At 47.5% G+C, this 12,562-nt stretch overlaps 1 protein-coding gene across 2 annotated transcripts in view; it reads right to left on the bottom strand.

The window, feature by feature from the left end:
• Nucleotides 1-12,562, bottom strand: part of LOC140279920 (stromal interaction molecule 1-like) — a 33,773-nt gene that overhangs the window by 8,959 nt on the left and 12,252 nt on the right. For both annotated transcript variants that reach the window (XM_072375145.1, XM_072375146.1), the window contains exons 5-9: nucleotides 12,355-12,466; nucleotides 11,559-11,674; nucleotides 7,448-7,622; nucleotides 236-413; nucleotides 3-170 (exon numbers count right to left, since the gene is read on the bottom strand). In XM_072375145.1, coding sequence (XP_072231246.1) covers nucleotides 3-170; nucleotides 236-413; nucleotides 7,448-7,622; nucleotides 11,559-11,674; nucleotides 12,355-12,466 — 749 coding nt within the window. The remainder of the gene's footprint in view (nucleotides 1-2; nucleotides 171-235; nucleotides 414-7,447; nucleotides 7,623-11,558; nucleotides 11,675-12,354; nucleotides 12,467-12,562) is intronic.

Genomic DNA, 12,562 nt, shown 5'->3' on the forward strand with positions numbered 1-12,562 from the left:
ACCCCCTCTCTGGCCTGCAGCAGCTGCCGCTCTGCGCTCTGTTTCTTGCTGTTGTAGTACTGGACTTCGATTTCATGCGTCAGCTGGAGCCACTTCTGCAGGGCCTCCGGCGGCGCCCAGTGAGCCCGCGACTCCAGCTCCCGCTCCGCCTTCTTCAGCACCATACGAACCTGCGGTGAACACAGCCGTTAGCTCAGATCCGTGGGCTGGAGGGAAACCTGGACAGCAGACGCACCTGTTCCAGCTCCTGCTCGGCGTATTTCTGGCGGCTCCACTCGTTCTCGGTTCCTTCTCGCAGCTCACGGAGACGCTGAGCTTCCTCTTTGGCTGAGTCGATCTCACTCCTCAGCTCCTCCTCCACCCTCACCTTCTCCACCTGGACGGAGCGCTGCTCCTCCTGAGCCTGCTGCAGCCTGGAGGCCATAATGACAACAGCAGGTTAAAAAACTACGCTGCAGTGACACCTGAACGCATCCTCCTTCAGAAACGGACCCGAGGACCCGAACCCATCGAGGTTCTGTCCGAACTGTCAAATTAACTTAGAAAACTTTTTATTCTTAAAGCCTAAACCCAACAAGGATTCAGCCATTTTGAATTTACTTTGAAATTTGCATCTCTGTTTTAGTCATTTTATATTTCAGTTAATTTAAACTCCTCCCAAAAATCGGAATAAATCTGTGTGACATTCGTTTAGGCTAAAGGGAAAAAGACTCGATGATGGCAAACGGTAAAGTATTTTTAGTCTTAATGGCCTGATTTTCAGCCCCAGTTCCTGACAAAAGACTGAGAATTAATCTGGATTGATAAACACTTCACTGTTTTTACTAAAGATGCACAAAGATGGAGGTTTGGAGCATGAACAGAGCAGCTGGGACCCTCTGAAGGAGGGATTCAAACCCGCTGGATTATCCAAGTGTGTTTGACTGGTTTGAGAAGCATGTTTACATGTATTTTAAAAGTCCAATTTTGACACAATAATTAACCTTTTCTAGAGTCATCAGGTCTGTTTTTTAAACAGATCAGAAGAACAGTGGGGGCCAAAAGCAGGGCCCCTCGGAGCGTGGGCACGGCCCTGCAACAGCAACAGAAAGTCACATGAGTCCGATTAACAGAAGGCTGGCAGCAGGAGGCGCTGTTGCTCCGTCTCAGGGGAGAAGTGGGTGTGCATGTGGGTGTGCACGTGTGCATCTGTGCATGTTTCACTATTTTTAGAGATGGAGGACAAACACACACAGCTGAAGGATTTTAGAGGAAACAGAGCTGAACCTTCAATTGATCCCCACAGATCAGCTGACTGGGTGTGTGTGTGCATGCATGTGTAGACGTGCACGCATGTGTAGGCGTGCACGCATGTGTAGACGTGCACGCGTGTAAGTGCAGTATTATTAGTTCAGGTATTTATAAGTGGTCTTTGTTTCATCGTGCTGTTGTAGTGACAGTAAAGCTAAAATAACAGTAAGACCACAGAAGTCCTCACAGTCGTAAACACCCAATCATCTGCTTTGATAATCAATGACTGGTTTTAGATCAATATACAGACGGGTGACTGGTTTTAGATCAATATACCAAAGAGTGACTGGTTTTAGATCAATGAGTGACTGGTTTTAGATCAATATACCGACGGGTGACCGGCTTTAGATCAATATGTGACTGGCTTTAGATCAATATGTGACTGGCTTTAGATCAATATGTGACTGGCTTTAGATCAATATGTGACTGGCTTTAGATCAATATGTGACTGGCTTTAGATCAATATGTGACTGGCTTTAGATCAATATGTGACTGGCTTTAGATCAATATGTGACTGGCTTTAGATCAATATGTGACTGGCTTTAGATCAATGAGTGACTGGTTTTAGATCAATATGTGACTGGTTTTAGATCGATATACCGACGGGTGACTGGTTTTAGATCAAAATACCAAAGAGTGACTGGTTTTAGATCAATATGTGACTGGTTTTAGATCAATATACCAATGAGTGACTGGTTTTAGATCAATATACCAACGGGTGACTGGTTTTAGATCAAAATACCAATGAGTGACTGGTTTTAGATCAATATACCAACGGGTGACTGGTTTTAGATCAAAATACCAATGAGTGACTGGCTTTAGATCAATATGTGACTGGCTTTAGATCAATATGTGACTGGCTTTAGATCAATATGTGACTGGTTTTAGATCAATATACCAATGAGTGACTGGTTTTAGATCAATATACCAATGAGTGACTGGTTTTAGATCAATATACCAATGAGTGACTGGTTTTAGATCAATATATGAACGAGTGACTGGTTTTAGATCAATATGTGACTGGTTTTAGATCAATATGTGACTGGTTTTAGATCAATATGTGACTGGCTTTAGATCAATATACCAACGAGTGACTGGTTTTAGATCAATATACCAATGAGTGACTGGTTTTAGATCAATATACCAACGAGTGACTGGTTTTAGATCAATATACCAATGAGTGACTGGTTTTAGATCAATATACCAACGGGTGACTGGTTTTAGATCAATATGTGACTGGCTTTAGATCAATATGTGACTGGCTTTAGATCAATATACCAACGAGTGACTGGTTTTAGATCAATATACCAATGAGTGACTGGTTTTAGATCAATATACCAACGAGTGACTGGTTTTAGATCAATATACCAACGGGTGACTGGTTTTAGATCAATATGTGACTGGCTTTAGATCAATATGTGACTGGCTTTAGATCAATATACCAACGAGTGACTGGTTTTAGATCAATATACCAACGAGTGACTGGTTTTAGATCAATATACCAATGAGTGACTGGTTTTAGATCAATATACCAACGGGTGACTGGTTTTAGATCAATATGTGACTGGTTTTAGATCAATATGTGACTGGCTTTAGATCAATATACCAACGAGTGACTGGTTTTAGATCAATATACCAATGAGTGACTGGTTTTAGATCAATATACCAACGAGTGACTGGTTTTAGATCAATATACCAATGAGTGACTGGTTTTAGATCAATATACCAACGGGTGACTGGTTTTAGATCAAAATACCAATGAGTGACTGGTTTTAGATCAATATACCAACGGGTGACTGGTTTTAGATCAAAATACCAATGAGTGACTGGTTTTAGATCAATATACCAACGGGTGACTGGTTTTAGATCAAAATACCAATGAGTGACTGGTTTTAGATCAATATGTGACTGGCTTTAGATCAATATGTGACTGGCTTTAGATCAATATGTGACTGGCTTTAGATCAATGAGTGACTGGCTTTAGATCAATATGTTACAGCCACAACACGCCTTCACAGCGATCATCTCCTGTTATGGCGTCCACACCGGTGCTGGCAGCTGGCCACATGACGCTTCACCCTCATTCTTACTTATATCACGAGAGCATCCACAGCAGCTCTTCTTCTGTGGTGCTTTAGTGTACTTTTTACTGTATAACATAATTATAATTAGTCAGAAAACAGCTGGAACAAGCCACAGCTGACATGTTGTTCTGCTGCTTTCAGGACATAAAATCATCCATCAAAATAAACATGTTTCGACTCGTTATAAAGGAAAACTGCAACCTGATCACCTGATCAGGTGAACGATTCCTGACAGCAGAGATCATGTTTCTCCAGTTTTAGCTTCTCTTCATTGGCTCCCTGTTAAATTCAGAATAGAATTTAAGCTTCTTCTCCTCACATATAAAGCTCTTAATGACCGAGCTCCATCACATCTTAAAGATCTCACAGTTGGATATTTCCCCAACAGAGCACTTTGCTCTCAGGCTGCAGGTTTCCTTGTGGTTCCCAGAGTTTCTAAAAGCAGAATGGGAGGCAGAGCCTTCAGTTATCAGGCCCCTAAAAGCAGAATGGGAGACAGAGCCTTCAGTTATCAGGCCCCTAAAAGCAGAATGGGAGGCAGAGCCTTCAGTTATCAGGCCCCTAAAAGCAGAATGGGAGGCAGAGCCTTCAGTTATCAGGCCCCTAAAAGCAGAATGGGAGGCAGAGCCTTCAGTTATCAGGCCCCTAAAAGCAGAATGGGAGGCAGAGCCTTCAGTTATCAGGCCCCTAAAAGCAGAATGGGAGGCAGAGCCTTCAGTTATCAGGCCCCTAAAAGCAGAATGGGAGGCAGAGCCTTCAGTTATCAGGCCCCTAAAAGCAGACTGGGAGGCAGAGCCTTCAGTTATCAGGCGCCTAAAAGCAGAATGGGAGGCAGAGCCTTCAGTTATCAGGCCCCTAAAAGCAGAATGGGAGGCAGAGCCTTCAGTTATCAGGCCCCTAAAAGCAGAATGGGAGGCAGAGCCTTCAGTTATCAGGCCCCTAAAAGCAGAATGGGAGGCAGAGCCTTCAGTTATCAGGCCCCTAAAAGCAGAACGGGAGGCAGAGCCTTCAGTTATCAGGCCCCTAAAAGCAGAACGGGAGGCAGAGCCTTCAGTTATCAGGCCCCTAAAAGCAGAACGGGAGGCAGAGCCTTCAGTTATCAGGCCCCTAAAAGCAGAACGGGAGGCAGAGCCTTCAGTTATCAGGCCCCTAAAAGCAGAACGGGAGGCAGAGCCTTCAGTTATCAGGCCCCTAAAAGCAGAATGGGAGGCAGAGCCTTCAGTTATCAGGCCCCTAAAAGCAGAATGGGAGGCAGAGCCTTCAGTTATCAGGCCCCTAAAAGCAGAATGGGAGGCAGAGCCTTCAGTTATCAGGCCCCTAAAAGCAGAATGGGAGGCAGAGCCTTCAGTTATCAGGCCCCTAAAAGCAGAATGGGAGACAGAGCCTTCAGTTATCAGGCCCCTCTCTGTGGAACCAGCTGCCAGTTTGGCTTCAGGAAGCAGACACCCTCTCTACCTTTAAGATCAGGCTGAAACTTTCCTTTCTGATAAAGCTTATAGTTAGGGATGGCTCAGGTGAGCCTGAAACATCCCATAGTTCTGCTGCTATAGGCCCAGCCTGCTGGGGGAGCTCCCATGATGCACCTCTCCTCCCTCTGACATCATCGCTGTCATTAACTTGTGTTTCTCTCCCTCAGCAGGTATCTCTGGCCTGGTGTGATTAACCGGGTCGTTTCATTCAGCAGCACAGCTCTGCAGTCAGGAGTTTCTTCCTTCCTGGTTAACTCCAGAATTCCCGTTTGGTTCCCTGCTTTCAAAGAGCTGTCTGGATCAGTTCTGGGTAGTAAACTTTCTGGTCCTGTTAGAGTCTAAAACCTTGAGGAACATTTTCCAGGATTAATGTTGTCTGACTGAGGGCTCAATGAGCACATTAACATTTTTCCACCATTCGGTGAAGTTGAGCCAGCCTCCCTCTGACAGACACCATGGGAAACCTCTTCCTCTGGAGGCTGAACCCCTCCTCCTGACGAGAAGCGGAACCAGCGGCGGTGCTCATCAGAGGAAGCGCACGCCGTGTTGCAACACATCTCAGATCTCAAACGGTTTGTGTGTGAGCACAGAGCTGCTGGCTGTTCTCTGCCCAAATAAGGAGTTGAGACAGAAAGCCTCGGCGGAGGCCGTCCACTCGGAGTTATTTCCTCCTCGTGGCTGCAGCTTTGTCACAGTTTTAATTACATGAAGTTATGAGATAAACAGAAAGGGTCTATTCTTGCTGCTTCTAAAAACAGAGCCGCTGACACGCACTCAGTTACGGTGGGTCATGTCACTGCTGCTAACCACAGGAAGAGTAGCTGCAGTACATTCGTTTGTCTGAACCTTTTCAGAAACCTCACACCGAGCCGAGACCTGACGGCCGCTCTATCGATTGTTTCTAAAGTTGTTTCAAACAAGTTGATCAAAGCCGCTCTGAAGGAGCTGCAGCCCTCAGCTCTGATCTTGTTAGACGTCTCTGCAGCTTGTGACCTGCTAAATGATGGCATCATATTATTTATAATCTCACAGAAGGACATCTGAGGTTGATCAAACTCCTGGTTTGAACCATAACTCGCTGCATGTTATTGGAGGGAATCGAATAAAATCTGCATCCCATTACCTGTTCAGAGGGGTGCACAAAGGCTCAGGGCTGGGATGCCTTCTCTTTGCAACATACAGGTCATGTGGAAAAGAAAGTACACCCTATGCAAACTCTAAGTTTTCTATATCAGGACCTAATGAAAACCATCTGTTATAGCAGGTGAAACTCAGAGTAACAACAACACATCACACCGTCTCATTACTTATGGAACAAAATCTGAGACAAAACACAGAAGCAGTGAGTGAAAAACTAAGTGAACCCTCACTGCTTCCTCAGGAACTAAGAGGGTAAGAAGCAGCCAGGAGCTGCTGATCAATGCTCTGATTAATTGATCATCATTAAGTGTGAGCAGCTCTATAAAAGCAGGTTGACTTTCTTGTAAAACCCATCTGTTCCTGTCGTTTTCATCAGATGACGGAGCAGTTTCAGACTGAATCTCAGTATCTTAGAGATATTTACCTGGATAAAGGAACGGCATCTTCAACTAAACCTCTCTAAGTCTGAAGTATTGATCGTCCATCACATGAGACCATCACAGCATCAATATAAGCTCAGCTCTTCATCTCTGACAGAAACCATCTCTGTGACGGCTGCTGACCAGTCCTCCTCCTCCTCATGCTGCATCTGTCTGTATCTGACTCAGTCTGACACCAGCTCCTGCTACAGAACCCCCACAGATGGTCCAGAACCCCCACAGATGGTCCAGAACACCCACAGGTGGTCCAGAACCCCCACAGATGGTCCAGAACCCCCACAGATGGTCCAGAACACCCACAGATGGTCCAGAACCCCCACAGATGGTCCAGAACCCCCACAGATGGTCCAGAACACCCACAGATGGTCCAGAACCCCCACAGATGGTCCAGAACACCCACAGATGGTCCAGAACCCCCACAGATGGTCCCGAACACCCACAGATGGTCCCGAACACCCACAGATGGTCCAGAACCCCCACAGATGGTCCAGAACACCCACAGATGGTCCAGAACACCCACAGATGGTCCAGAACCCCCACAGATGGTCCAGAACACCCACAGATGGTCCAGAACCCGACGCTGTTCCATCAACCAAAAAGGTCACAGGACCCTCCTCTCCTCATGGATCTCCACCGGCTGCCTGATCAGGTCCAGTCCCTGGTGCTGCCTACTGAGACTTCTGGGTCTGCAGCCGCTGTTTAAACACTGCTTTCCTCTCAGGAGCCTCGTCTGGTTCTGCCGTCTCTACAAACAAGGCAGTCCCAGTCCAGACTGTTCTCACTGGTGGTTCCATGAAGGTGGAACCAGCTACCAGATGCTGTCAGAACCCCTGAAGACTCATCTTCTCAGAAAGCTCCTCCTCTCCTCATTCCTCGGACACACCTAACTCACACTGACTCTGGACTTTAAGAGTCTGAACTTTCCAACCCTGACTTATAACTTTGGATGAAAGCGTCTCTTGAAGAACTAAATCAGTGGGTCAGAGAGTCGGGTTCAGTGTTCTTGTAGCTGTGATGGACTCACTTCTCCTGCAGGTCCAGCAGACTCTGCTCGGCCTTCTGCAGACCCTCCAGGTCCTTCATCAGCTTCCCCAGGTCGTCTCTGGACTTCCTGGTCTGGACGTAGGCGAACCAGCAGCCACTCAACGCCATCAGGATGGACAAACCCAGAACCGGATCCTTCCACCGATTCTGCAGACCTGTTGACAGCAGCACACACTTAAATACTACGTACAGCACTTTAAGTTTTCTACATGTTGTGATCTCATTTGAAATGGATTCCGCTCATTTTTCTTTATTTATGTCAACAGAAACCTCCACAGTTCACAAGGCAAATAGACTCTTGGAGTAAATATGACTGTAAATATAAGGTGGACAAAGGCACCAGCTGTATCTTAAACTGCAATACAACCATAGGACACAAGATATGCACATCACACGAAAACACAACCACAGTGACGAATACCCGCCTCTACACGGGTACAGGTGGTAATACCTGCCTCTACACGGGGTACAGATGGTAATAGGTGGTAATGCCTGCCTCTACACAGGGTACAGGTGGTAATACCTGCCTCTACACGGGGTACAGATGGTAATAGGTGGTAATGCCAGCCTCTACACAGGGTACAGGTGGCAATACCTGCCTCTACACGGGGTACAGGTAGTAATACCTGGCTCTACACGGGGTACAGATGGTAATAGGTGGTAATGCCAGCCTCTACACAGGGTACAGGTGGCAATACCTGCCTCTACACGGGTACAGGTGGTAATACCTGCCTCTACACGGGGTACAGGTGGTAATAGGTGGTAATACCTGCCTCTACACAGGGTACAGGTAGTAATACCTGCCTCTACACGGGTACAGGTGGTAATACCTGCCTCTACACGGGGTACAGGTAGTAATACCTGCCTCTACACGGGTACAGGTGGTAATACCTGCCTCTACACGGGTACAGGTGGTAATACCTGCCTCTACACGGGTACAGGTGGTAATACCTGCCTCCACACGGGGTACAGATGGTAATACCTGCCTCTACACGGGGTACAGGTAGTAATACCTGCCTCTACACGGGGTACAGGTAGTAATACCTGCCTCTACACGGGTACAGGTGGTAATACCTGCCTCTACACGGGTACAGGTGGTAATACCTGCCTCTACACGGGTACAGGTGGTAATACCTGCCTCTACACGGGGTACAGATGGTAATAGGTGGTAATGCCTGCCTCTACATGGGGTACAGGTGGTAATAGATGGTAATACTTGCCTCTACATGGGGTACAGGTGGTAATACCTGCCTCTACACGGGTACAGGTGGTAATACCTGCCTCTACACGGGGTACAGATGGTAATAGGTGGTAATACCTGCCTCTACACGGGGTACAGGTAGTAATACCTGCCTCTACACGGGTACAGGTGGTAATACCTGCCTCTACACGGGGTACAGATGGTAATAGGTGGTAATGCCTGCCTCTACACAGGGTACAGGTGGCAATACCTGCCTCTACACGGGTACAGGTGGTAATACCTGCCTCTACACGGGTACAGGTGGTAATACCTGCCTCCACACGGGGTACAGATGGTAATACCTGCCTCTACACGGGGTACAGGTAGTAATACCTGCCTCTACACGGGGTACAGGTAGTAATACCTGCCTCTACACGGGTACAGGTGGTAATACCTGCCTCTACACGGGTACAGGTGGTAATACCTGCCTCTACACGGGTACAGGTGGTAATACCTGCCTCTACACGGGGTACAGATGGTAATAGGTGGTAATGCCTGCCTCTACATGGGGTACAGGTGGTAATAGATGGTAATACTTGCCTCTACATGGGGTACAGGTGGTAATACCTGCCTCTACACGGGTACAGGTGGTAATACCTGCCTCTACACGGGGTACAGATGGTAATAGGTGGTAATACCTGCCTCTACACGGGGTACAGGTAGTAATACCTGCCTCTACACGGGTACAGGTGGTAATACCTGCCTCTACACGGGGTACAGATGGTAATAGGTGGTAATGCCTGCCTCTACACAGGGTACAGGTGGCAATACCTGCCTCTACACGGGTACAGGTGGTAATACCTGCCTCTACACGGGTACAGGTGGTAATACCTGCCTCTACACGGGGTACAGATGGTAATAGGTGGTAATGCCTGCCTCTACATGGGGTACAGGTGGTAATAGATGGTAATACTTGCCTCTACATGGGGTACAGGTGGTAATACCTGCCTCTACACGGGTACAGGTGGTAATACCTGCCTCTACACGGGGTACAGATGGTAATAGGTGGTAATGCCTGCCTCTACACAGGGTACAGGTGGCAATACCTGCCTCTACACGGGTACAGGTGGTAATACCTGCCTCTACACGGGTACAGGTGGTAATACCTGCCTCTACACGGGGTACAGATGGTAATACCTGCCTCTACACGGGGTACAGATGGTAATAGGTGGTAATGCCTGCCTCTACATGGGGTACAGGTGGTAATAGGTGGTAATACTTGCCTCTACATGGGGTACAGGTGGTAATACCTGCCTCTACACGGGTACAGGTGGAAATACCTGCCTCTACACGGGGTACAGATGGTAATAGGTGGTAATGCCTGCCTCTACACAGGGTACAGGTGGCAATACCTGCCTCTACACGGATACAGGTGGCAATACCTGCCTCTACACGGGTACAGGTGGTAATACCTGCCTCTACACGGGGTACAGATGGTAATACCTGCCTCTACACGGGGTACAGATGGTAATAGGTGGTAATGCCTGCCTCTACACGGGGTACAGATGGTAATAGGTGGTAATGCCTGCCTCTACACAGGGTACAGGTGGCAATACCTGCCTCTACACGGGTACAGGTGGCAATACCTGCCTCTACACGGGTACAGGTGGTAATACCTGCCTCTACACGGGGTACAGATGGTAATACCTGCCTCTACACGGGGTACAGATGGTAATAGGTGGTAATGCCTGCCTCTACATGGGGTACAGGTGGTAATACCCTTCTCTAGATGGGTACAGGTGGTAATAGGTGGTAATACCTGCCTCTACATGGGGTACAGGTGGTAATACCCTTCTCTAGACGGGTACAGGTGGTAATAGGTGGTAATACCTGCCTCTACATGGGGTACAGGTGGTAATACCCTTCTCTAGACGGGTACAGGTGGTAATAGGTGGTAATACCTGCATCTACATGGGGTACAGGTGGTAATACACTTCTCTACACGGGGTACAGATGGTAATAGGTGGTAATGCCTGCCTCTACATGAGGTACAGGTGGTAATAGGTGGTAATACTTGCCTCTACATGGGGTACAGGTGGCAATACCTGCCTCTACACGGGGTGCAGGTGGTAATACCTGCCTCTACACGGGTACAGGTGGTAATACCTGCCTCTACACGGGTACAGGTGGTAATACCTGCCTCTACATGGGGTACAGGTGGTAATACCCTTCTCTAGACGGGTACAGGTGGTAATAGGTGGTAATACCTGCCTCTACATGGGGTACAGGTGGTAATACCCTTCTCTAGACGGGTACAGGTGGTAATAGGTGGTAATACCTGCATCTACATGGGGTACAGGTGGTAATACACTTCTCTACACGGGGTACAGATGGTAATAGGTGGTAATGCCTGCCTCTACATGAGGTACAGGTGGTAATAGGTGGTAATACTTGCCTCTACATGGGGTACAGGTGGTAATACCTGCCTCTACACAGGGTACAGGTGGCAATACCTGCCTCTACACGGGGTGCAGGTGGTAATACCTGCCTCTACACGGGGTACAGGTGGTAATACCTGCCTCTACACGGGGTACAGGTGGTAATACCTGCCTCTACACGGGGTACAGGTGGTAATACCTGCCTCTACACGGGTACAGGTGGAAATACCTGCCTCTACACGGGGCACAGGTGGTAATACCTGCCTCTACACGGGGTACAGGTGGTAATAGGTGGTAATACCTGCTTCTACACGAGGTACAGGTGGTAATACCTGCCTCTACACGGGTACAGGTGGTAATAGGTGGTAATACCTGCCTCTACACGAGGTACAGGTGGTAATACCTGCCTCTACACGGGGTACAGGTGGTAATAGGTGGTAATACCTGCCTCTACACGGTCAGAACATACACACCTGGCGGTGGTCCGAACAGCACAATGTCGAGGGCTTTGAGCTGCAGTTTCTTAGCGTGACTTCTGTCTAAAATCTTCAGCAGGGACACCATCAGGGTGGTGTTCTTCACCGCCAGTCTGCAGGGAGGAAGAGGAGGGTGGTGACTGTCAGGATTAATTAAAGTACAGAAACAAAGATCCAGGGTGAACAGGAAGTTGTTCGGGTCCAAAAACAAGCTGATCAGATCACATCCATTATTCTGGATATTAAACTCAGAAATGGATTTAACACCTGGAACAGATGCTTTTTATTTTGTTCTGATAAATTAACTCTTAGAAGTAAAAGTGGCTGCAGCTTCTTTTTCACATCTTTATGTTCAGAACTCACTGAAAACAGGAGAATTTGTTGTTTTAAATGTGACAATGAGTCAAAACAGATAATAAATAAAAACTGTGCCGACACAAACCCACACAAAACAAGTGGAACTGTGGGGGGGGGGAGGCGGTTTGAAACCACCACACAGAGCAGATTAATTAGCATAAACACACAGATCATCTTTCACTGAAAGAGGAAACAGGTGTGGCTCCATACCCAGAGTTCACTCCATTTTACAGGAACACAGAGACATATTGTCCCTTTTATGCCCTTTCTTTAGTGAAAGTTTCTTCAGCTGAAAGAGTCGGATGAAAAGTCTTTAGCTGGGGTTGTGTTTTTGGGGAGATCCGATGACTTTGAACACCTGATAAATCTTTCAGTAAACTCCAGCTTGTTGTTTGTCCCACTCTGTGCCGGTAAATAAAGCCGAGGGTTATGCTACCTGGGCAGGGCTTTGCCGTCCAGCTGGTGCTTCCTGAAGCTGTCAGCGTACAGAGGAAGCTCCACACTGACCAGCAGCCACTCCTCCACCTGCTGCACCGTCCAGTTGAACACTGAAACAGAGTAAACCAGCCGTCAAACAGAGGAAAAACCTGCAGGAGGACAGAGTTTCTGTCCTGAAACATCAGCTGAAAAACAAACACTTTGTC

The sequence above is a fragment of the Leuresthes tenuis genome, unplaced genomic scaffold (genome assembly GCF_036924035.1).
Source record: "Leuresthes tenuis unplaced genomic scaffold, fLeuTen1.0.hap1 SCAF_21, whole genome shotgun sequence".
Lineage (NCBI taxonomy): Eukaryota > Metazoa > Chordata > Actinopteri > Atheriniformes > Atherinopsidae > Leuresthes > Leuresthes tenuis.